The sequence below is a fragment of the Macaca nemestrina genome, chromosome 5 (assembly GCF_043159975.1).
Source record: "Macaca nemestrina isolate mMacNem1 chromosome 5, mMacNem.hap1, whole genome shotgun sequence".
NCBI lineage: Eukaryota > Metazoa > Chordata > Mammalia > Primates > Cercopithecidae > Macaca > Macaca nemestrina.
This window is the reverse complement of record NC_092129.1, coordinates 157,919,640-157,945,860: the sequence shown is the minus strand read 5'-3', so window position 1 is coordinate 157,945,860 and position 26,221 is coordinate 157,919,640. Positions and strand designations below refer to the sequence as shown.

Below are 26,221 nucleotides of genomic sequence, written 5' to 3'. Positions count from 1 at the left end.
GGAAGGCGGAGCTTGCAGTGAGCCGAGATTGCACCACTGCATTCCTGCTTGGGTGATAGAGAGAGACTCTGTCTCAAAGGAAAAAAAAAAGAAGTCAATACAGCAGATTAGCATCTTAGATTGAGTTACTTTAGTTTCCACACTACAAATACAGAGAGTTCATGTAAGAGCAACTATGATCTAAAAAAAAAAAAAAAAAAAAAAAAAAAAAAAAAAAAGGCCGGGCGCGGTGGCTCAAGCCTGTAATCCCAGCACTTTGGGAGGCCGAGACGGGCGGATCACGAGGTCAGGAGATCGAGACCATCCTGGCTAACCCGGTGAAACTCCGTCTCTACTAAAAAATACAAGGTGTTTTTACGGGCAAGGTGCCCGTAAAAATCTTAGAGGCATTCCCAGAACTGGGATTATTTAGAAGTCAATACAGCAGCCAGGCGCGATGGCTCACGCCTGGAATCCCAGCACTTCGGGAGGCCGAGGCGGGCGGATCACGTCAGAAAATTGAGACCATCCTGGCTAACACGCTGAAACCCCGTCTCTACTAAAAATACAAAAAATTAGCCGGGCGTGGTGGCGGGCGCCTGTAGTCCCAGCTCCTCGGGAGGCTGAGGCAGGAGAATGGCGTAAACCCGGGAGGCGGAGCTTGCCGTGAGCTGAGATCCCACCACTGCACTCCAGCCTGGGCGACAGAGCGAGACTCCGTCTCAAAAAAAAAAAAAAAAAAAAAAAAAGTCTGGTGATCACCTAGAAAATGAAGAGTTCATAGAATGGTGAATTGTTCATTGTATCTTTTCCACAGTGCAGAACGCAGTACTCAAGTGTCCCTGGGACAGAGGAGCCAATTGATCAGGAGACCACTGCTTGATGAAAATGTCTTTTATTACAACTCTACGCTCAGAAATTATCTTCTAATTTGTATCTTTGTCTGTAGACCAGAATGTAATGCAATAAACATACCTCTGATAAGTATTTTTAATATGTAGTATATCTTTCATTATAAGTTGATAAAGTAATGGTATGGCTTATAAACCTATCTCATGTGAATTTAAGTTTGAATAATCATAGTAATAGATATTCTTACTATATGTCAGACATTGTTATAAGCACTTCAAAAATATTGTCTACTCCTACCAACAATCCTACTAAAGTAGGTAATAGTTGTAACTTAAGTTTTTGCCCAGTTATATAACAACTCCCCACATCTTGGTGGATAATAACAAGAAGGGTTATTTCTGGCCCAAATTCTATTTCTGTATGGATCAGCAATGGCTCTGCTCCACATTTTCTTCATAGACAGACCCAAGCTGAGCTAAACTGACATAAAGGGATCTCAATGCTCTCAAAGATTCTGCAGGGAAGTAGACACATGGTACTTCTACTCATATTTTATTGACCAAAGCAACTCACTTGTAAAGACTGATATATAGATAGTAGGAAAGAGTGCTCCTTACATGGAGAGGAATATAGTAAACCCATATCAATGGGCAAGGATATATAATACTTCCCAAAAGGGCAGTAAAATCATGGGAGAAATAGTACAATTTACCGCAATATTCTTATCTAAATTTTAGGCATGAGAAAATTGAGAAATAGAGTTTAGTAAGTTTCTTAAAGTCACCTAGTAAACGATACAGGATTGAGATTGAAATGGAGTGGTCTGTCTCCATAACTCTGACACCCAGACTCCAAGACGACTCAGTGAATTCTCACCTTCTGGCATTCACAGACTTGTGTATCTTGAGTATCTCCCTCCCAAATTGGATAGCTCTGACCTATGAAACTAACAAATATTGTGACTCCCAAGGTTAAGTCATAAATGATATTGTGACTTCTGTTTTGCTGTCTCTTGAATCACTCTGGAGGAAACCAGCTGCAATATACTGAACCCTTGTGTAGCTCTACAAAAGGTCTCATGTGCCAAGGAACAGAAGTCTTCTGCTGATAGCCAACATCAACTTGCCAGCCAGGTAAGCCATCTGGGAATTTTCCAGTCCCATTCTTCAGCTTAAGTATGCAGATGACTAAAGTCCATGCAAATAGCTTGCCTCCAATCTCATGAGAGATCCCATATTGAAACTACTGTTCACTCACCCTCAAATTCCTGAATCATGGAAACCATGTGACATAATGAATTTTTTCTATTATTTTAAGCCACTAAATTTTGGGACAATTTGTTTTGTAGCAATAGAGTCCATATCAGAGTCGATCTGTTTAAACACTTTGCCAAGCTGCCACCGCATATAAATTAGTGATCATGTGTAAACAGATAATCCTTATATTTACAAACCAGCAAATTCATGTAATGTAAGGGAAATGGAGAGTAAAAAGTAAAGAGATATTAAGGAAACAATTATAGGAAGTATCATAGATAAAGAGAGAAACAGAAAAACTGAAGATACACAAGAAGGCCAAATACAATGTGTTCATTAAACCACCTCTTCCAAAGACAGTGGCCAGAACTTTCAATAAATAGATGCTGAAGAGATTCTTTGAAAAAATGATTATAGGTTCAATGTTAAAGTAAATGGAAAGGTTGCTAATATCTCCAAAACCAATGTTTTTCACCCTGCCGCCTATAACATAGTATTTCTTCAGTATTCTGATTGCTATTCATGAAGTCCATAGTTGGTTGTCATCAGCTTTACTGAAATTAGAGAGGGGAGGGGAGAAGAGGGAAAAGGTGAGGAAGGGAGGAGAGGACTGCCCAAACATGGTCTCCACATGCTTCTTGGCTTTCACAGACCACAATGGCCTCAGAATAATAAAATTTCTTATGAGATAGTTTAGAGACACAAGCCTGAAGAGTCAACAAAATTAAATATGCCAGCTTTTACAACCGAGAGAATGTCCATGAGGAGTAGACTAGATAAGTAAATACATGGGGCCAAATTCATAATATGAAATAGCAATGCAGATCAACAAACCTGAGCTTTCTGCATCAATATAAGAAAGAGGAATGAATCATAGTGAAGGAAAAAAGAGCAAGGCACACAATAATACACTATGATTTCACATATATGAATTTCAGAAAGAGGACAAACTGAATCATACTGTTCATGGATACATATGTACAAAAAAAAACCTAGAAAATGATTTTAATAAAAGTTCAGATAATTGAGAGAAGGAGAGTACAAAGGGAATAGTATCTGGATGTCCAGGGCCACTAAGTAGATATATTTTAAAAAATAAACTTTATCATATTTTTAAGAAAAACATATTGTTTGTTTTTGTTTTTTGTTTGTTTCTTTGAGACAGAGTCTCACATTGTCAACCAGGCTGGAGTGCAGTGACAGGATCTTGGCTCACTACAGCCTCCACCTCCCGGGTTCAAGAGATTCTCCCACCTCAGCCTCCTGAGTAGCTGTAATCCCCACCACCACACCCAGCTAATTTTTTTGTATTATTAGTAGAGACAGGGTTTCACCATATTGGCCAGGCTGATCTCAAACTCCTGACCTCAAGTGATCCATCCACCTCAGCCTCCCAAAGTGCTGGGATTATAGGCGTGAGCCCAGCTCTAGAAACATGTTGTTTGCTAATAAAGAAATCCATGCTGACAGTAGAAATTTTGAAAACACATAAAGGTTTAGATACAATAATAAAAATAATTTGTATTTCCACCACTATGGAGACTCTCTGTATCACAGTTTGGTGTTTTGCATTTTTTTCTTTTTCTTTTTACCACCTATGAAAAGCATTCTTTTTTTTTTTTTTTTTTTTTTTGAGACGGAGTCTTGCTCTGTCACCCAGGCTGGAGTGCAGTGGCGCAATCTCGGCTCACTGCAAGCTCCGCCTCCAGGGTTCACGCCATTCTCCTGCCTCAGCCTCCCAAGTAGCTGGGACAACAGGCGCAGGCTGCCACGCCTGGCTACTTTTTTTGTATTTTTAGTAGAGACGGGGTTTCACTGTGTTAGCCAGGATGGTCTCCATCTCCTGACCTCGTGATCTGCTCGCCTCCGCCTCCCAAAGTGCTGCGATTACAGGCGTGAGCCACCGCGCCCTGCGAAAAGTGTTGTAACATGGTGAAATACTAAGAGAATTATTTTTGCAAAAAATTGCGAAAACAAAGGTGCAAATATAATATACAACGTTTCTTATTTTCAGCAACTGTTTTCCTCTAATGTTAATGTTTTGTATAACCATATACAATGATCAGAAATAGGAAATAGACGTTGCTAAAATGTTAACTAAACTTCAGACCTATTCAAATATTACACATCTTCCCACTGATGTTCTTTTTCTGTGTCAGAATCCTGTTCTGGATCCCACACTGAATTTAGTCACTATTTGTTTCTTAGTCTCTTTAAGTCTGTATTAGTTCTGCAGTCTGTTCTTATATTTATCATGTTCACACTTTTGAAGAGTGCTGATCGGTTATTTTGAAGAATATCCCTTAATGAATGTCTTTTTTTTTCCCCCCTACTGGAGTGAGTTTCTGTGTTTTTGACAGGAAATACTACAAAAATGATAAAATGTCCTTCTCAATGCAATGAGTTTATGATACATAGATGCCTTCTTACTTTGTGATGTTTACTTAGCTAAGGTGGTGATTGCTAGTATTCTTCAATGTAAACTTATTATCTTTTCCTTTGTAGTTGATAAGGTAACTTGGAGAAGCAAATCATGCTTCCTAAAATTTGCCCACTAATTTTAGCATCCATTGATGGATTTTATGTGAGGCAAGATCACTATATTGTTTGCCTAATGACCATTTTCTGTTTCCCTCCTTCCTTCTACATTTACTAATTGCAATTATACTGGAAGGAAGAATTTTTCCTTCTTTTTATTTATAAACATATAAACATATATGTTAAAATCCAATACTTTTTTTTTTTTTTTTTTTTTGAGACGGAGTCTCGTTTTGTCACCCAGGCTGGAGTGCAGTGGCGTGATCTCGGCTCACTGCAAGCTCTGCCTCCCGGGTTCACGCCATTCTCCTGGCTCAGCCTCCCGAGTAGCTGGGACTACAGGCACCCGCCACCACGCCCTTGTATTTTTTTTAGTAGAGACGGTGTTTCACTGGGTTAGCCAGTATGGTCTCGATCTTCTGACCTCGTGATCCGCCCGTCTCAGCCTACCAAAGTGCTGGGATTACAGGCTTGAGCCACCGCGCCCGGCCCTCTTTTTTTTGTTTTTTTTAAGACAAGTTCTTGCTCTGTTGCCCAGGCTGGAGTGAATGATGCAATCACAGCTTACTGAAGCCTTGAAATCCTGGTTTCAAGGGATCCTTCTACCTCAGCCTCCCATGTAGCTAGTACTACAAGTGCAAACTACCACACCTGGCTAATTTTTTTTTACAGGGTTCATTTTAGTTAATATTATTTTTCCACCGGTGAGAACACTGTTATTATCTACAAAGAGATCATTTTACTTATTTGCTTAATAGTAATGTGCACATAAAGTAGTTTCAGAATTGATAACCCATATTAATAACAAATACTTTAACTAAATTTAGTATATACTATACTAATCCATATATACTAGATTACAGTGTGTATGTATATGTATATATGGGTTTTTTTTTTTTTTTTGACTTAACCTTAAAGTATGCAAGTAAATTTTTTTTGTTTGTTTTCTTTTTCTTTTCTTTTTTTTTTTGACATGAGGTCTTGCTCTATCACTCAGGCTGGAATACAGTGACATGATCTCGGCTCACTGCAACCTCTGCCTCACTGGTTCAAGTGATTATCTTGCCTCAGCCTCCCAAGTAACTGGGATTACAGGTGCGTGCCACCACACCTGGCTGATTTTTTTTATTTTTAGTAGAGACTGAGTTTCCCCATGTTGGTCAGGCTGGTCTCGAACTCCTGACCTCAGGTGATCTGCCTGTCTCGGCCTTCCAAAGTGCTGAGATTACAGGCGAAAACCAACGCCCCTGCCCAGGGAGTATGCAATTAATATTGTATTCCAATGTTACTTAGGTTAACTTTTATCTCCTTCCCTCCCTTAAGTGTTACTATGTTATTAGGTTAATACAGCTTGGTTTATTTGTTTAATTCCTTGTATTCCATTTTGTATCCCCCATTTCTATCAGTTTTAATAGTTTGTATAATAGTTTATTTTGCTGGTATATGAAACATTACTATAGTTGTAAGAGTCACTTATATGAAAGGTATACTCAAAAAAGTTTCAATCCCTTCTTAAAGTCCTTACTGTTTTTTCCCATTCCTCCTTCTTTCCCCCTGTTTCTTTCTCATTCACCTCCCACAGGTAGCCAATGATTTTTAGTTTTTGGTTTATCATTTCTATATTTCTTGTGCACAAATGAATAAAAAATTGTGTGTTTTCTTATATTCCCTTCTTTCTCAGGAAAGGTCATTGTATTTTGTATATTCCTTTGGACTTTGCCTTATCACTTAAATGTATATCCTGGAATTTATACTAGTTCATAGAGATCTTAGTTAGTCATTTTTGTAGCTGCATATTACTACACTGTGTAAATGCATCCTACTTTATCCAACCACTCTCTTATGTAGGGGCATTAAAGTTGTTTGAAATATTTTATAATTCCAAATATTGCTGTGATAAATAACCATGGTTGTGCAAATCACAGCTTTAATTATTGACTTAAGTAAAAAGAAAACAATGTTGAAGATAATATATAGTCCATCTATCTAGTATAAAGTACTTCTTTTCCAAACTCTGTCTTTAATGAAACAATCATGGTAACATTATATTAAAATACAGAAATTCAGAATTAAGCTCTTCAAGTGAAGAACTGTGAGGTAAAAGCAACCAAGCACAATCTTCTCTTTTCTTTCAACTTTTCTGCAAAGCACATTGTTCTCCTTAGTTCATAGTCATATTTGTAGTTGCATATTACTGCTATCATGTCCAAAATAAAAACAATTAGCGTGTCCCCCATTTTCCAATACTCAGGGTACCTTAGAGACTTTAAAAATGCCAATGATAAGAAATTACTTTCTTAGCTCATTAAAGAATAACATACTTGATAATATTTTATGACTATAAAAGCTCAAGAAATTGCACAAGGAAGACATACTATCACTGTAGACATGTGAATAGGCACAGCAGAAATGTCTTTTACTTAGGGGCCTAAAACAAAGAATTGTGTATATAACTAAAACTACATGCAGTGAAAACTGGTATTTTATATTCTATTCTAATTCCCTAAAAAGAGAAATAATTTGGCCTTGACAACTAAATTGATTTCACAACTTTTCATGCGTGTTCAGACCTGAAGTTTGAGAAAACACTGTTTAATAAGCATACATGCTTTGAAGTAAAACCAGTGTGCGCTGGAATCTGGAATGTACCTCTTACCATTAGTTTTCTCAAGATAACTTCTTAACTTCTGCATGTCCATTTCCTCCTATATAAAGTGGAGATACTATCCATAACAGAGGATTCTTACACTGATTAAGTAAGAATGCAGGTAGCTCAGGCTGCAGCCCAGTTGTAGCAGAAAAAAAAAAAATTTTTGCAGATAGCACATAGTACAACAAATGGAGTAGCCAACAAATGGAAAGGATAACTATCATTAAAAATGATAAAAAGGATAAGGAATGTAGATGCTGTACTAGAGGATTCAAGTAGTTCACAGAAAGCCAAGGTTCAGTCTACCTTCTGTGGTTGGAAAATAATGACTTATTGGATGATTACTTACTCTCCTTTCTCCTTCTTCAGCCCACTATAGTGGCCAGGCAGGTGTGAATTAAAGGAAGTCAAGATTGGACTAATGCTGACCCGTCTTTCCAATATATGGTCATATTCAGCATGGATATAATTTCTTTTTTTTTTTTTTTTTTTTTTGAGACGGAGTCTCACGCTGTTGCCCAGGCTGGAGTGCAGTGGCGCGATCTCGGCTCACTGCAAGCTCCACCTCCCGGGTTCCCGCCATTCTCCTGCCTCAGCCTCCTGAGTAGCTGGGACTACAGGCGCCCGCCACCGCGCCCGGCTAATTTTTTTTTTTTTTGTATTTTTAGTAGAGACGGGGTTTCACTGTGGTCTCGATCTTCTGACCTTGTGATCCGCCCGCCTCGGCCTCCCAAAGTGCTGGGATTACAGGCTTGAGCCAAGATCTCCATAAATCCATGGGAGAACTCACATGACAGGAAGCACATTTGCCCTGTTGGTCATCTCTAGTGAGTTCAGCAGAGCTCCCAAACTTGGCCCGGCATAAGAGTGACATGAGAAATCTGATAAATATTCAGATTCTGAGGACCTACTGAAGAGTTATGACATCAGAATAATCTTGAACAAGGTCTCATAATCTGTTTAAAACACATGCATGACTGGGTGGCTCATGCCTATAATCCTAGCAGTTTGGGAGGCCAAGGCAGTTTGAGGTCAGGAGTTCAAGACCAGCCTGACCAACATGGTAAAACCCTGTCTCTACTAAAACTACAAAAAATTAGCTGGGTGTGGTAGTGGGTGCCTGTCATCCCAGCTACTCAGGTGGCTGAGGCAGTAGAGTTGCTTGAACCCTGGAGGTGGAGGTTGCATTGAGCCAAGATCTTGCCACTGCACTCCAGCCTGGAAAACAGAGCGAGACTCCGTCTCAGTCTCAAAAACAAACGAAGCACATGGGCCAGGCGAGGTGTCTCAAGCCGGTAAATCGCAGCACTTTGAGAGGCCGAGGTGGGTGGATCACCTGATATCAGGAATTGGAGACCAGCCTGACCAACATGGTGAAACCCTGTCTCTACTAAAAATACAAAAGTTAGCTGGGTGTGGTGGCAGTCGCCTATAATTCCAGCTACTTGGGCTTTTGAGACAGGAGAATTGCTTGAACCCCGGAACCGGAGTTTGCAGTGAGCTGAGATAGCGCCATTGCACTCCAGCCTGGGTGACAAGAGCGAACCTCCATCTGAAAAAACAATAATAAAATAAAAAATAAGACATATGCATGAACATGTGTGTGTGCACACACACCTAGTTCTGAGATAGCCAGCCCACTGATCCATAAGAAACTGAGGCCTTTTGTTATTGTTCATATTTCATCACCAACAAATATCAAATAGATGCTTGATTTAATAGTGGCCAGTCCTCAATCTCTGTCACCCAGGCTCAAGAGCATGTTCACTGCAACCTCCAGCTTCCTGGTTCAAGGAATTTTCCTCCCTCAGCTTCCCAAGTAACTGGGATTACAGGCGCATGGACACCACCATACCTGGCTAACTTTATTATTATTATTATTATTATTATTATTATTATTATTATTATCATCATCATTACTTTAGCAGAGATGGGGTTTCAGCATGTTGGTCAGGCTGGCCTCTAACTCCTGATCTGAGGTCATCCATTCGCCTTAGCATCCCAAAGTGCTGGGATTACAGGCGTGAGCCACTGCTCCCAGCCCATGCATTTCGAGGCAGAGACAGTGGTTGCAGTGAACAGAGATCCCGCCATTGCACTCCAGCCTAGGTGACATAGTGAGACTCTGTCTCAAAAAAAAAAAAAAAAAAGAGAGAGAAGGAAAAGAAAACACACCACAGTTTAAGGGGGCAAGCAGTGGAAACTGAAAGACCACAGAATTTGGAGTTTAACTCCTTCCTAGCCATGAGGAATACACTGGATAAAGTGAGGCATGTGAAAGCAAACTTCCATGTGTTGTGTAACTTTCAGCCATTTACAGGAGTGGTTTTTGTTGTCATTAAATAGGTATAATGTTACCATTCTGGAATCAAATGCCCATATAATCAGTTTCCCTAGTATGTTTTGGAGATTTATCCATCTCCCTTTTTATTTCAATAAACACCAAAGGACATATTTACTTTTGCACTGCTGTGCAATAATTAAATTTTATTTATTTACACATGAAGATATTAAAAACATTGATAATTTACATCACTTTTATACCAAATTCAACATTAAACAGTATTGTGTTGACACATTTCACTCGTGTTATATCAAAATTCTATATTCTCTTTATTTCAGTAGCAGAATTTTTGTCTGGAGATTTTGGGCAATGAAATTAACATTTAAAGTGATATCCAACGCCATATTACAATCAGCCACGTCCACAGAACAGTATCATATCAACTTATAGCATTGGGCAAAATTTTATTTTGTTTCCATGATAAGTGGCTTGTAGTTCCACCCATACTGTTCCAGCCATACCGTTATTCAGAAGTAATTCTTTTAGTTGGGCTTTCACTGCCAACCTACATACACTCTTCTTGGTTGGGCAACTACCTAAAGAGATTTACTCAGACATTGTTCAAAGGATGTTTTCAGAGGGCAATGATTTATAATAGCTTAGATAGACTCTCAAAGCTCTGCTTCTGAGATCGAAATTTGAACTTGTCATTTAATCACTACATGTCACTTATTTTTCTTTCTATTGCGCTCTGCGAAGCGTTGGGATACAGTCTTCAGGGGGATTGAAACCATACATGGTGAGTGGACTAGTCATTCCTCAACTATTCAGTAATAATAGCGGCTGGGCTTCTCTAATAATGGGAGTACATATGTTTCAATATACAGTTCTTATTTATTTTCCCTTATTATCAATGTTTGAATTCCAGCTCTAAGCTACTTTATTGCAATTTGGTTCTGAAGCATATGCCAAAAGCACTCAGCAAGGCTGCAGACAAATGCTTTAAAGAAAAGTGCACCTCCACTTCCAGTGACTTTATGAACATCACATTCGAAAATTAATCTTTTTTCAACTCTGTACCCTGAGTATATTTTGGACTTCCCTTCGTTCCCAAATACCCTGAATTCAAGGTATCTCAATCCATGAAGCAGTTGTCCAGAGAAGAGAGAAGCAACAGCCCCGCCCCCAACCCTTGGGAGCAGAAAGGGAAAGAATTATCCAAAGGAATTGTTTTAAAACTCAGATATAGCGGACAGATGTAAAACCATGGCTGCATAGATTGATGTCCCAGGGGTCCAAAACTTAATGTCAAATGAGGAATAATTTGTTTAGCATTAAACTAAACCAGTTTGATGAACTCAAATGCCCTCGGCTCAATAGGCAGGACTCTCCGAGGAGCCTGTGTTACTTCCCTCACTTAAGTGCAGATTTGTAATAAAAATCTTAATGCCAGTGGCATGCTTTTTGGATATATCAGAAGCTAACCACTTGGAGAATCATATTTGAGAGGTCAGAAAACTCCACAGTTAAAGATCGGTTTATAATTTACGAAGAAAATAGAAAGTTTTGTTTCTCTGAGTTGAAATTTGCCAAGCACGGCGGGAAATATTGCAAGTTTTTGGCACAAGGCTTTGTGCTTTCCTCATAATTTGAGATCTGCGTGAAGCCTGAGGGTTCGGGGATCATTATCTGAGAAAAACCGGGTAGTTCGGTGCAGACAATTTTTATATTTTTGGCTTTTTTTGAGGTGTAACAAACACAACTCGGGATCCGAGAGGACACTCTGCGGCTGCCAGCGAGGCGGGCTGGACAGCGCACCAATCACGGCGCAGCTCCGCCCTATATAAACGGGCGGGCGCAGCGCCGCGGCCCGAGTCCCGGCCAGTGCCTCTGCTTCCGGCTCGAATTGCTCTCTCTCTCACGCCTGCCTTCAACATGTCCGAGACTGCGCCTGCCGCGCCCGCTGCTCCGGCCCCTGCCGAGAAAACACCCGTGAAGAAGAAGGCTCGCAAGTCCGCAGGTGCGGCTAAGCGCAAAGCGTCTGGGCCCCCCGTGTCCGAGCTCATTACTAAGGCTGTTGCCGCCTCCAAGGAGCGCAGCGGTGTATCTTTGGCCGCTCTCAAGAAAGCGCTGGCAGCCGCTGGCTATGACGTGGAGAAGAACAACAGCCGCATCAAGCTGGGTCTCAAGAGCCTGGTGAGCAAGGGCACTCTGGTGCAGACCAAGGGCACCGGCGCATCGGGTTCTTTCAAACTCAACAAGAAGGCGGCCTCCGGGGAAGCCAAGCCTAAAGCTAAAAAGGCAGGCGCGGCCAAAGCCAAGAAGCCTACAGGAGCGGCGAAGAAGCCCAAGAAGGCGACGGGGGCAGCCACCCCTAAGAAGAGCGCCAAGAAGACCCCAAAGAAGGCGAAGAAGCCGGCTGCGGCTGCTGGAGCCAAAAAAGCGAAAAGCCCGAAAAAGGCTAAAGCAGCCAAGCCAAAAAAGGCGCCCAAGAGCCCAGCGAAGGCCAAAGCAGTGAAACCCAAGGCGGCTAAACCAAAGACCGCCAAGCCCAAGGCAGCCAAGCCAAAGAAGGCGGCAGCCAAGAAAAAGTAGGAAGTTCCTTTGGCCAACTGCTTAGAAGCTCAACACAACCCAAAGGCTCTTTTCAGAGCCACCCACCGCTTTCAGTAAAAGAGCTGTTACACTATCAGGGGGTGTGGCCGGGGAAAAAAAACGCCGCTATTGAGGGGCGGGTCTCCCGGGAACAAAGTCGGGAGAGAGGAGCTGTTTTTGGCCAGGGGGTCATTTCGCGTTCCGTCGGCCAAGCAGGAGTGCAGCCGCGTCATTGAGCTTTTATTGCGTTTTCGAATACTGGAGTTAAAACCCATTTCGACCTCCGTAGTACTTAACACTTAGCGAGATCTGGCCTGCAAATAGCATGGGAAAAAAAGTCGGGATTTTCCCGGGCTTCTAGGCTGGGACGTATGAGTTCCGAATAGAGAACACTCAATTTCCGTGCTGGCTCCCTACAGAGTATGGCAAGCAATGAAGGAGTGCAGAGGAGTACGTCTCGACACAGGTGGCATAGTACACTATTTCAACCACTGCCACAACTAAAAATTAGAAATTGACACTGCAGAAAATACTCGGTCCTTAAATGTAGCATTTGCATAGATGAAGGACTTCCCAAACGCAAAACTGCCAGACTTCCAGGAATATCCCAATTACCATGACTTGTGTATGCAACGAGTCCTATAATTTGTTAGAGGAAGAAAAGAGAATGTGAGCTCTCCTAATCTAAAGTATCTTTCAGTATACGTTCTGACACCACAACGCTAATAAAAAGTGTGATCTCAAAAACAACTGCTCCAAGAGAAGTGCACAGCTGACTTGTCTAAAGACGACTATTTATAGTAGCCTCGGGTAGTCTGGTCTGGGCTTTCTGATTGGGTAAAAGTAAAGTAATGAAATAGCCAATGAAAAGGTAGACTTTTAAGTGTCGTTTACATTGGCATTTGTGACGACACACGAAAATTAATCCAATCATAAACGAAATCTGATTAACCTCATTTGAATACCGCATCTATAAATGAACGGGGCATCGGTGGGAGTGATTATTTTCTCAGGTGTTTGCGACAGTGTTGTAATTATTAACGTTGCTATGCCTGAGCCTACCAAGTCTGCTCCTGCCCCAAAGAAGGGCTCCAAGAAGGCGGTGACTAAGGCGCAGAAGAAGGACGGGAAGAAGCGCAAGCGCAGCCGCAAGGAGAGCTATTCCGTGTATGTGTACAAGGTGCTGAAGCAGGTCCACCCCGACACCGGCATCTCTTCCAAGGCTATGGGGATCATGAATTCCTTCGTCAACGACATCTTCGAGCGCATCGCCGGCGAGGCTTCCCGCCTGGCGCACTACAACAAGCGCTCGACCATCACTTCCAGGGAGATCCAGACGGCCGTGCGCCTGCTGCTTCCGGGGGAGCTGGCCAAGCACGCCGTGTCGGAGGGCACCAAGGCCGTCACCAAGTACACCAGTTCCAAGTAACTTTGCCAAGTAAGCATCTTTACACCTAATCCCAAAGGCTCTTTTAAGAGCCACGCATGTTTTCAGTAAATGAGTTGTAATTTCATTCAAAAGGGGGATTATTGGATTTCTCAGCACCATACTACCAATCTTTAATGTTATGTTAGTACTGCAGAGGAAATACTTGGAAATTATAGGTAGTAACAATAGGTACCAGAAGTTGAGTGCTATGGGCACATACTAGATCATTAGCTCATTTAGTGTCAGATAACACTAACATAAACTGAAAGTACTGTAAGTGTACAGCTCTTTCGTTTCCGTGTGCAGATTTCCAAGTTGATCGTGATGTTGATCTGGGACTTCGTGTGGTGACGGCCCACCCTGAGCACAAAAGAGCACCCTTTTGCAACTTCCTTCTGTTTGGAGCTTTCTCCACCATCACCCCCGCCCCCCATTTTCTTGTAAAATTTTTACCATGCAGATACGTGATAACTGCAAGTAAAGGCTGAAGACAATGTGAGCTGAACACGGAAGTATTACAAAGGTTTCTGGTTTGCTTTGTAATTGGGCCAGTTTCTCTCTGAAGCTCTTAGGCGAGTAGGGGAGGAAAAGGCGGATCCTAGGCGCTGAGGTGCAGGAAAAAAGAAGCAACTTCTGAGACACCTTAAAATTATTTTGCTAAACCGTCTTATTCAGAAAGCTATTTAATTTATAGTTTTCTTTTGGCAGCTTTCAGGTTAAAAGTTCACTAGGTAACGGCAGAAACCCAAATAGTCATTAAGGTGTCTGACTGCAGGTAGGCAATAGTTACCGCAGGACTGAAGCCCCCTTTGCAGTACAATTTACCCTTTCCTAGATGCCCCTTAGTACCTAGGACTGGATAAGGTAGAAAGGGAAAGAAAACCTCCTTCTGGCAGGATGTAGCTTCTGCTGCACAAGATAGAATGATGACAAAAGGTTTTCACTGCTGGGGAATGGATGATTGTGGGAGAAAAAGAATCTCAGAAGAGTCGAGAGGGAACAAGGAGGGAGTGGCCATAAGGAAAGGAACCAATATTTACCACGTGAAAATTGTGAGATGGATGAGGCTAGGTTTGGAGTCAAATGTTAGCTGAGATGGAGAACTTAGGTGGTGGATGATCATTGTCTAAAAGACGAATGAGTTTAGAAGTTCATTGTCCTCATGCCCTCAATGTCTTCATGCCCTCATAAACAAACATGAAATCTTGGATTATGGGATACATTTTCCATAACGTGGCAAGCTTGGTACTTAAACGGATAACTAAAAACCTGAATAACAGTTTCTAAATTCTTAAAAGTAACAAAGAGGGTCTAAAAAAGTAAAGAGAAATCAGAGCCAGGGATTTGGCCCATGTTAAACCCCAAGCACTACAGCTGGCTTTTACCCAACCCTTAACTTTCATTTTTAGGGTGTTATATGGAAACCGACCAGGGTATATAGGGCCTGATAAGAGATCTTTTTAGGTGAAGGTGAGACACCAGACGAAAATCTGTCACCTCAGGGTAGAAGGATGAACTAGAAATAAACACACATACAAACCCATCACAGATGAATGCAAATAAAAGAGTCAGCTCTGAAGTTGGGTTCTGAGTGTTTCATGTGTCGGTGTGAAGAGATCACCAAACAGGCTTTGTGTGAGCAACATGGCTGTTTATTTCACCTGGGTGCAGGCAGGCTGAGTCCGAAAAAGGAGTCAGCAAAGGTTGGTGGGACTATCCTTGGTTCTTACAGGTTTTGGGATAGGTGGTGAAGTTAAGAGCAATGTTTTGGGGACAGGGGGTGAAGCTCACCAAGTACATTCTCAAGTGTGGGGAGAATTACAAAGAAACTTATTAAGGGTGGGGAGATTATAAAGAACATTGATCAGTTAGGGTGGGGTAGAAACCAATCACAATGGTGGAATGTCATCAGTTAAGCTATTTTCACTTCTGTGGATCTTCAGTTGCTTCAGGCCATCTGGATGTATACGTGCAGGTCACTGGGGATATGATGGCTTAGCTTGGGCTCAGAGGCCTGACATTGAGCAGTATAGATTCCACTGCTAAGGTTTGGACTACAAGCCATCCTTGATGCTTACTTATTCCTGGCATTCATACCATAGGGATTCAAACACCCAAGCTGAGAATTTAATTTAGGCATATCCCAGGCTGGTTTTGTGCCCCTGAGCACCCGGTAAAAACAGATACAAGACATCTCTGGAAAACAAGCTTCACTTTACACCTCAACAAATTGCCACAGCTAAAATATACCCCCCAAAATGCACAAGCAGCTTCACAATCAAAATTGACCAAACATCATGAAACCAGAAGTATGACTAATGAAAACAAAAGCAACAGACAAGGGGAGCTGGGTGTGGTGGCTAATGCTTATAATCCCAGCACTTCGGGAGGCTGAGGCTGGAGGATTGCTTGAGACCAGAAGTTTGAGATCCTGTCTCTGGAAAAAAAAAAAAAAAAAAGCAACAAACAATGGAAATGAAAGGAATGAAAAGGGAGAATTAACAAGATACAGACTTGAGACCAGGCACGGTGGCTCACGCCTGTAATCCCAGCACTTTGGGAAGCCAAGGCAGGCAGATCACGAGGTCAGGAGTTTGAGACCAGTCTGACCAACATAGTGAAACCCTGTCTCTACTAAAAATACACAAAAAAGTAGCCAGGTGTGGTGGTGTGCACCTTTAATCCCAGCTACTCAGGAGGCTGAGGCAGTAGAATCGCATGAACCAGGGAGGTGGAGGTTGCAGTGAGCCAAGATCGTGCCCCTATACTCCAGCCTGGGCAGCAAGAGTGAAACTCCATCTGAAGAAAAGAAAAAAAGAAAGAAAAAGAGTCTTATAAATATATTGAAGGACTAAAGAATTACAAAAAGTGACCACAGAGACTTGAAAAAAGAACCTAATAGAAATTATAGAAAATAAACATATAATTATAAGACAAATTAAAATAAAAAGCTTACTGCATGAGTTTAACAGCAGCCGGCCGGGCGCGGTGGCTCAAGCCTGTAATCCCAGCACTTTGGGAGGCCAAGACGGGCGGATCACGAGGTCAGGAGATCAAGACCATCCTGGCTAACACAGTGAAACCCCGTCTCTACTAAAAATACAAAAACTTAGCCGGGCGAGGTGGCAGGCGCCTGTAGTCCCAGCTACTCGGGAGGCTGAGGCAGGAGAATGGCGTAAACCCGGGAGGCGGAGCTTGCAGTGAGCTGAGATCCGGCCACTGCACTCCAGCCTGGGTGACAGAGCGAGACTCCGTCTCAAAAAAAAAAAAAAAAAAAAAAAAAAAACAGCAGCCAATTGGACCTACTAGTAGAAATTTAATAAACTATGTAATCAGATCTTAAGGAATTATGTGAAATGCAGAGAGAAAAATGCAAAAGTGAGTTTAAGAAACCTGGAATTAGGGCCAGGGAAGGTGACTCATGCCTGTAATCCCAGCACTTTCAGAGGCCGAGGCAGGAGGATAGCTTGAGCCCAGGATTTGGAGACCAGCTTGAATAATATGGCAAAAGCCCGACTCTACTGAAAATACAAAAAATTAGCCAGTCATGGTGGTGCGTGCCTGTGGTTCCAGCTACTCAGGAGGCTAAGGTGAGAGAATCACTTGAGCCAGGGAAATTGAGACTGAAGAGAGCCATGATCACACCACTGCACTCCAGCCTGGGCAATGACAATGAGACTTTGTCTCAAATAATAAATAAATAAATGAAAAGAGACTTGGAATTAGTAGTAAAATATGATCTGGCGTGGATCTAATCACAGTACCAGAAGAAACAATCAGGTAGAATGATGCAAGTGTGAGATTTAAAAGATCGTGGCCAATAATTTTCTAGAATGGATGGATTACTAATAATTAAAAATAATATAAGAAAATAAAAATTGAAACTAACGTATTGCTCATCCAAAGCAAGCCTTGGTTAAAAAAGTAAATATTTAAACAGAAAAATTATACAAAAAAAACGGAGTCACTGTGTGCTGTGAATTAATAAACTCCCCAAATTTTTACAGATGTAATACTGATTTTCAAAATATTGTGACTTCTGTTACATATTGACATATGACCTCACACTAAAGCACTGTTTGAAATTCTGTATGTAGGAGGATAATTGGACAATTGGTTATTTACGTGAATTTTGTGTCTAGCTAGCTAACAAATTCTATTAATCCTAATCAATATTTAGACGACTGACTTGATTTTAATTGCATATAGTACTATTATTAGCAAATAAAAATGTTTGATATTCTCTCCAGTAAGTATTTATTGTTTGCTTTCATCATCTTACTGTGCTAGCTACATCACAAACAATATGTCATATTAGACATGCTAGCAGGTATTGTCTTTTTCCTCGTGTTCATAGAAATGACTTCGGTGGTTGGTAATTTATAATTGCTTTTGTGTGTATGTGCATGCATGTGTATGTGCATTTTTCACTGTGTTAATGTAGTTTTTGGTTTTTGTTGCTTTGTTGTTGTTTTGAGACAGAGTTTTGCTCTGTTGCCCAGGCTGGAGTGCAGTGACCGGATCTCTGCTCACTGCAACCTCCACTTCCCAGCCTCCCGCCTTCACTTCAGCCACCTGAATAACTAGGATTACAGGCACACACCACCACACTCGGCTAATGTTTTTGTATTTTTAGTAGAGACAAGGTTTCGTTATGCTGGCCAGGTTAGTCTCAAACTCCTGACCTCAAGTGATCTGCCCGCCGTGGGGTCCCAAAGTGCTGGGATTACAGGTGTCCGCTACCGTGCCAAGCCCTATAGTTTCCTTCTATTCTTTTTTTAAGATTTCATATTAGGAATGATTTATGAATTTTATTCGATCACTTTGACATCTGAAGAAATCATATGCTTTTTCTTTTTAACCCTGTTGCCATGAAGTGTAGATAGATTTCCTTGTGTTGATTCATACTTTTATTCCTAGTCCAAATCTTACTTGGTCATGTTATATTATTATCTTAAATAATAGCTGGGTAAATTTTGTTAATATTTTTCATGGATTTTTTCCATTTCTATTCACATAAAATCATTCTATGATTTCTTTTTTTTTCTTTTTTTTTTTTTAAGATTTAGTCTCTCTCTGTCACCCAGGCTGAAGTGCAGTGACATGATCTCGGCTCACTGAAACCTCCACCTCCTGGGTTCAAGTGATTCTCCTACCTCAGCCTCCTGTGTAGCTGGGATTACAGGCATGAGCTACTGCACGTGGCCCATTCTATGATGTTCTGTTTTGGGCTTACCTTTATCAAGTTTCATTATAAAAATTATGGTGGCTTTGTAAGCTTCATTGTGGGGCTCTCCATCTCTGTTAAGTTATCTATTGCAGTGTAACAAATTATCCCAAAACTAATTTCTGTGAGTCAAGAATCCAGAAGTGATTTAGCTAGGTGGTTATGGCTCAGGGTCTTGTTGAGGTTGAAGTCAAGTTGTAAACATAGGCTACAGTCATCCGAATCCTTGACTGTAGCTGGAGGATTCCCTTCCAAGGTGGCACACTCACATATCTGGCAAGTTCAAGCTGACTGTTGGGGTGGAGGCCTCAGTTCCTTGTCCGTTAGACCTCTCTAGAGGGGTAACTGATTATCTTCAAAAACCAAACAACTGTTATCTCTTAGCAGGAGAAAACAGAAAGAGAAGGGGGAAGGAATAAGCCACAATGCCTTTTGTGAACAAGATTCGAAACTCACACACTTCACACTTTTTAAACGTTATTTATTTATTTATTTATTTATTTATTTATTTATTTATTAGAGACAGCGTCTTGCTCTGTCACCCAGGCTGGGATGCAGGGACCTGATGTAGCTTATTGCACCTTGGAACTCCTGGGCTCAAGCAATCCTGCCTCAGACTCCCAAGTAGCTGAGACTACAGGTATGAGCCATTTCATCTGGCATATGTTTTTCAATATAAGCAAGTCACTGAAATCTGGCACATACCCTGAAGTAGAATTAAGCTACACCCTTTCAGATAAGAATAGTAAAAGAATTTCTTGAAATATTCCAAAGCCAAAAATTTGGACATTGACCCCAACTGCAAAAATACCTCAGCAAGTTCCAAAATCTTGAAGACTTCTGAGTAGATCCCCCCATAGGTGAGAAGGCCAACCACAAGCAACACTCAGTGGTAGCAGGAGGTGGCAGGGGTGAGGGCAGGAAGCAGTGCCCCTCCCAGTCTCCCAGCAGATCTGTCACCATGATCAGCCAGCCCTCTATACCACCCACCGGCCAGCCCATCCTGGAAAATGACAAGTGGACAAGCCAACACTCCGATTTGGGGAAGTGAAAAACCATTTAGCCCTGGTGCTTGACGCAGGGAAAGGGATGGGATGGGCAAGAGTCCATGGCCATGCCCAGTCCCAGGACAGGGAACAAAAAAAGGACAGGCCTGGAGTTATTAGCATGGGCCTTTGTACTTAGTAGCAATGTGCACACCATTTAGGCTATCAGAGTACCCCTGGACAGGAGCCTCCACATCCCCTTCCCTCTCCTCTCTCTATGATTCTTTACATCCTAACTTCTTCTAAGTGGGGAGAGCAAGGGGGAGATATATATAGATATATATTTTTTATATATATATAATATATAAATATTATATATTTATATATATGTAAAATTATATACATATATAATTTTAAAGTATTGATAGTTCATCTGGATTACCAAAATCTGCAGCCCTACCATAGCTAGGAGGCTACAACCCTGGTCCCCAAACCTAATGTCTTCCTGCTCCCCTTCCAGTCCCTTCCAGCCAACTATGTAGCCCACAAGAAGGCTCTGCAGGCCCCATTGCCCAGCACCATCCCATGGAAGGCTCTAGTGGCACCCCTGAGCCCAGGAGAACCAGCACCTTGATCTTGTAGGGTTTGTCATCACCATGTTCTCTCTCTGCTGTCCCTACCATGCCCATCTGCCATTTTCTGGGAGAAGGAAACCAAAGGATCTAAACTTGGGCTTGGGGGGAGATTCTAGCCTCTCCTCACTCCCCTCTTCCCACACTCTTTACTCCCCAGCCCAGACAGATGCTGCTCATATCAGGAAAGAGTATTGAAAGATGATTTATTTTTCTCTGACCTTTCTGTCCCTGGGAAAATGGAAAAAAAAAAAATCAACAATTAAAAAACAAGAAATCAGCTGGGCGCGGTGGGTCGCGCCTATAATCCCAGCACTTTGGGAGGCTGAGGCTGGCGGATCACTAGCTCAGGAGATGGAGACCATCCTGGCTAACAGGGTGAAACCCTGTCTCTACTATAACTACAAAAAAATTAGCCAGGCGTGGTGACTGGCGCCTGTAGGAGGCTGAGGCAGGAGAATGGCGTGAACCCGGAAGGTGGAGCTTGCAGTGAGCTGAGATCACGCCACTGCACTCCAGTCTGGGCGACAGTGCGAGACTCCATCTCAAAAAATAAATAAATAAATAAATAAATAAATAAATAAATAAGAAATCAGAAATCCCCCAACTAATCCACAGATAATGATGTCTATCCTCTCCCCTTGGATTTTTGTTTTTGGAAATATTTTTAAGTTGCCTTATTGTGCAGTGGGAATCTGAAATACCCAAATGTCTGTTTTCCACGGTGGAGAGCCAACCTAAAGAGCTCCCACCTTCTCTGGATGTGCCTGGTCTTGGACTCCCTAGAATCTTTCTCTGGGCTGCTGCATGTACACAGCCTCTGTCCTGGAGGCAACGGTTGGTGGTGGCTTGGATGAGAACCATGCCAAGATATCCCTGCTATTGCATCGTTTGAAGCTGACATCCTGTGTCTGTACACAGCTGCTACCGTTGTGTCCTTACTCTGCGTGCTTTTGCCTCATGCCAGGCCCCATCCTGCCATGACATCTTTCATCCTACCCATGAAACCCCAAGGCCAAGTTTGTTTGAAGCAAACTTGGCCTGCATCTGGAACATACTTGTTCTCAACTTGAACATCTCCCCTACCCCAGAGAGAAAATGCGAACACCCACAGCTGAGGCTTGGAAATATTTCCTGCGTTGACCTGAAAGATCTCTGAGACCTCAAGGAGGCTCTGTCTCTCTTAAAAAGTGGAGAAAGTTGCCATTCTCCTACTAGAGTCTGGTGGAGTATCCCCATCTTGCATCCCCTCTCTGTAAGCCACCTATCTCTGCCCATCCTCCAATTGACCTCACCTGGGAATGAGGGATGAAAAGGAGGTGGGGGCTGGGAGGGAAACCTGCCAGCTGGTGAAGCCCAGTGGCAGGAGAATATATGTGGACATAGAGTATACCTGACTTCTCTTCTTCAGTCACTGACTGGGTTGGGCTGTGAATGACAGTGGAATGGCTGAAGTCTGCTGTCATCAGAAGCTAGGGAGTGTGATGAAGGACTGACCCACAAAGACTGAGATGTGTGTCGGGTACAGGGATAACTACATGTTCACTCTCGGTGGGATCTGGGCAACACAGAGGAGTTGGTGGTCCTGTTGCTCACTGACTCAATGTCTTTGACCCTCCTTTTCAACTGATTACTCTGTAGAGCCCAAAGTCTGGGAGTAGGAGACAGTATCACAGGCTGACAAATCACAGCCTGTGACAGTATCACAGGCTTGTCTGTTACCTTGGACATCTCATTGCTTTTAGCCTGGGCCCTTCCCTGCCTTTGACCTTTCAGTGGTTGGTATGTGGGAAGCCCATTTCAGTTCCTATGACCCATGTCTCAAACCATGGTCTCTGCTATGACAGTGGAATCTGAGGCCTTTCCCTGCTCAGTCTGTTGCCTGCTTCACATCGTACCAGATACTGGGCTCCTGGATCACCTCCTCCTTCCCCTTATTCCTCCTTTCCTTCAGGTCATGCAGTCATGTACTGTATCCAGCACCACAGAAACTTCATTCTTTTTCCTCTGCTGTATCTGGGGGCACAAAGAAACCTTGGGATGTGGGGAAAGGCTCTTCTTATCTGGGGTTTACTCCCAGTTCAGGGAGCTGCCATCTTCTTCACACACATTCCTCAAAGAAGAAGCCCCTTTGGGGCAGGGAGGTAAGGACTTCATCTCAACATAGATTGGTGGTTGGCATGAGCAGAGGGGGCTTTTTTTTTTTTTTTTTTTACACAGAGTCTTGCTCTGTCACCCAGGCTAAAGTGCAATTGTTCAATCTCAGCTCACTGCAACCTCTGCCTCCTGGGTTCAAGCCATTCTCCTGCCTTAGCCTCCCTGAGTAACTGGGACTACAGTCATGCACCACCATGTCTGGCTAATTTTTGTATTTTTAGTAGAGACAGGTTTCACCATGTTGACCAGGCTGGTTTCGAACTCCTGACCTCAGGTGATCTCCCTGCCTCACCCTTCCAAAGTGCTGGGATTACAGGTGTGAGCCACCGCATCCGGCCTCTTTTTTGCTTTTCTTTACATTATTTTCTCTCTTTTTTTCTTTTTGTTTTCTCTTTCTTTTTTTTTTTTTTTTTTTTTGTAACATGATAGGAGTTAATGTTGCAAAGAGCAGTTTACATCTTCAACTTCTGAAGACACTTGAATTTAGGACCAATGTATCTGTGACAAGCATGCCAGAAGTGGCGGGGACCATCAGGGCTAGCTACTTCATACCTACCATCCTCCCATGGGGATCCAAGACCTGAGACACAAAGCAACAGCCTGCCCAGATCCCTCTTTTCATCATATCTCTTTCAAGGTTTGTCCATGCCAACACAACCTTTGAGCATCAAACATCAGAAGGTCTGTGTGTCTCAGCCCTGTTAAGGGGCAGGTTTCTCTTTCACCCGCTCTTGTACCTGGGAACAAATGCACTCCCAGGGCTGGATGGCCCTCCCCCAGCTTAGACCCCTGAGGCTCAGATAGAGGTGCTAAGCCCCTATGTCAAAGTTGCTAAATATTTTTGTGTTGTTCTATCAATCCTTTTCCTGGTGATTGATTTTACAAAAGTAAGTAAGCTGCTTAGAAGGCCCTGGAAGTGAGGAGAAGAGCAAAGGAAGATGACTATGGAGGGTGAGGGTTGATTTTGTCAAAAAAGGCTAGGTAGAGTAATCTGAATTATCTGGTACCCTCCTGAATGGAATCCTCCCATGTTGAAGGGTCCTTGGATTTTCCCCAGCCTGGACCCTATCCCCCTTCAGGCATGTTGATGGTAGAAAAGATAAGAACTCAGAGCCATTTCTCACTGGAGACAAAAACTTGTCATCTGGCTTCGTAGAGAAGGTTCCACCTTACGCTCATAGTATATCATCTTTACTATGGGCTAGGGTATCGTATTTAAAAGGACAAAAAAAAAAAAAAAAGGCGACATAAAATACTTGAATGAGCTTGTATTGTAACATTAATATTACTGAAGGTATCTGCTTTCCAGGCTGAATTGATTCATTTATTATTCTAGTCCTGCTTTAGTCCTTTGTAATTTGTGGTAATTGTGCTTTCCTTTTTAATATTAAAAAAAAAAAAGTGTATAAAAATAAAAACTTGGGCCGGGCCCAGTGACTCACACCTGTAATCCCAGCACTTTGAGAGGTTGAGGCGGGCAGATCACCTGAGGTCGGGAGTTCAAGACCACCCTGGCCAACATGGAGAAACCCTGTCTCTATTAAAAATACAAAATTAGCCGGGTGTGGTGGCGCATGCCTGTAATCCCAGCTACTCAGGAGGCTGAGGTAGGAGAGTCGCTTGAACCCGGGAGGCGAAGGTTGTGGTGAGCCGAGATCACACCATTGCACTCCAGCCTGGGCAACAAGAGCAAAACTCCATTTTTTAAAAAAAATAATAAATAAATAAATAAGTAAAAATAAAAATTTGATAAGGCAAAAAAATGTAAAAAAGTTTACTGACATAATTTAAAACCACTATACCTTTTTTATATTTGAAATGCTTGGATGTAAAAAGCATTTGTGCTTTAAAGACTACATAGAAATCAAATGTACAATCACCTGGCTCTGATACCTTTATAAATGGCAGAACCTTTAAGAATTTCGACAATTCAGACTAAAATTGACCACTATCCACAGAGACAAAGCCCAATAAAATCCCTTCATATTATCCTGATGGACTTTCCCCTGATATTGTAAAGGACAAAGTAGTGCCTCTACAGGTTATATAAAACATTATCCCAGCACATAGCAGGTACTTTTTAAAAAATATGCATTGAATGTATTAATTCATCTGATAAATCTTAAACTGCAGTCTGTAAAGCAATTCTCTAGTGTCTGATTGTTAGAATGTCCAACAAACAGATTGGGCCTTTTTAAAGAAAACAACAAACTGAAGCAGAGAAATTAATACAATAAAAATTTTAAATCCTAGAAAATACTGTAGAGTAGAAAAAATTTTTTAAAATGGAAAAAACAAATTAATGAAATTTAAATTGCACAAGAAGTTAAAACTAAGTTAATAATTTAATATATAAAACTTAAGATTAATGATTAATAGTAAAAAAAAGTTCCAAGTGTAAGATTAGTAAGATTAACTCAGCAGAGAGGGGTATAAAAAAAAGAAACCAAATAGAAGAAATCAGTCATGAAGGATTTGTAAGGAAATTCATGAACTATGCAAAACTCCTAGGTACTGGCTTGGGCACTGCAGATACACAGAGAGATATGGTGGTCCTTGACCTCCTGGAATGCTCAGTTAAGGAGACTTACAGCTAATTGTTTTCATTTACCTTTGTCTTTCACTAAAGCCTAAAGAAGTGTGTCTGATACTCTGGAAATCTTCAGCAAAGTCAAATGAACTTGGGCTCATACAGGAACTACCAAATTAATTGCATCAAGGCAAACATATTTATTCTAATTTTTGAGTAATAAAATATTGTTTTAAAATGTCAAAATATTATTTATAAATACAAAACAATATTTTATAAATATTATAGCCAAGTTACAATTACTTTCTAGGAAATTGGGGACAGCATGAGAAAAAAGGTGAAAGAAGTTGAGAAGGACTCAGAAAAGGAATGGAAGAAGCAAACTCCTACTAAAAAAGGGAGGGGCCAGCTGCAGTGGCTCACAGCAATTTCGAAGACCGAAGCAGGCAGATCACGAGGTCAGAAGTTCCAGACCAGTCTGGCCAATATGGTGAAACCCTGTCTCTACTAAAAATACAAAAATTTGCCAGGCCTGCTGGCATGCGCCTGTAGTCCCAGCTGTACATGGGAGGCTGAGGCCAAAGAATCCCTTGAACCCAGGAGGCGCAGGTTGCAGTAAGCCAAGAGGGAGCCACTGCACTCCAGCCTGGGCGGCAGAGGCTGTCTCAAAAAAAAAAAAAAAAGAAAAAGAAAAGGTGGGGCAGGAAAGAGCTTGGAGACCTAAGAGAAACCAAAAGCAAAATATGGTAGAAAGACAGAGAGAAAACCAAAAGGGGACATAAGTACATAGGCCTTGTCATATACTTGGTGTCTCAGTTGTGTGTAATACCTGTCAAATAACTGAAATATTTCTCACATTTCTTGGGTTTTGGATTAAGCAGATTGATGAAAATGTCACCACATCTGAGAGGTTTTCTCTGACCATCAAATGTAAAATGGCACCCTTCTATCCTCATTCTTAACTTGCTGTATGCATTCCTCATTATACTTAGCACTATCTTAAATTTGTTTATTGTTTGCCTCCCCTTCCAATCCTGAAGACCGTAAGGTCCATAAAAACAGGGAGTTCACCTGTTTTGCTGCTGGTTTCCTAATGCCTAAGGCTG

At 41.9% G+C, this 26,221-nt stretch overlaps 2 protein-coding genes across 4 annotated transcripts in view; both read left to right on the top strand.

Annotated features, from left to right (window-relative positions):
* The first annotated feature begins 11,415 nt into the window (after window positions 1–11,415).
* H1-4 (H1.4 linker histone, cluster member) lies at window positions 11,416–12,304 on the top strand. Its single transcript, XM_011742782.3, has one exon. The coding sequence runs from the start codon at window positions 11,495–11,497 to the stop codon at window positions 12,152–12,154; it is 660 nt and encodes a 219-aa protein (XP_011741084.1). The 5' UTR covers window positions 11,416–11,494; the 3' UTR covers window positions 12,155–12,304.
* A 690-nt stretch (window positions 12,305–12,994) lies between these two features.
* LOC105482580 (histone H2B type 1-M-like) overlaps window positions 12,995–26,221 on the top strand; it is a 23,140-nt gene continuing 9,913 nt past the window's right edge. Inside the window, exons 1-2 of one of the 3 annotated variants that reach the window (XR_011623952.1) lie at window positions 12,995–13,592; window positions 25,426–25,573. Coding sequence is in view for 2 of the 3 variants with exons in the window: in XM_011742780.3 (XP_011741082.1) it covers window positions 13,131–13,583 (453 nt within the window). In the remaining variant the exon portion in view is untranslated. Of the gene's footprint in view, window positions 13,593–13,889; window positions 15,163–25,425; window positions 25,574–26,221 lie in introns of those variants that run through there. The other 2 variants (XM_011742780.3, XM_011742781.3) reach the window with 2 other exon arrangements.

What these genes read in the sequence shown, in the direction of transcription:
- H1-4 (XM_011742782.3), top strand. Translation starts at nt 11,495, where the DNA reads ATGTCCGAGACTGCGCCTGCCGCGCCCGCTGCTCCGGCCCCTGCCGAG.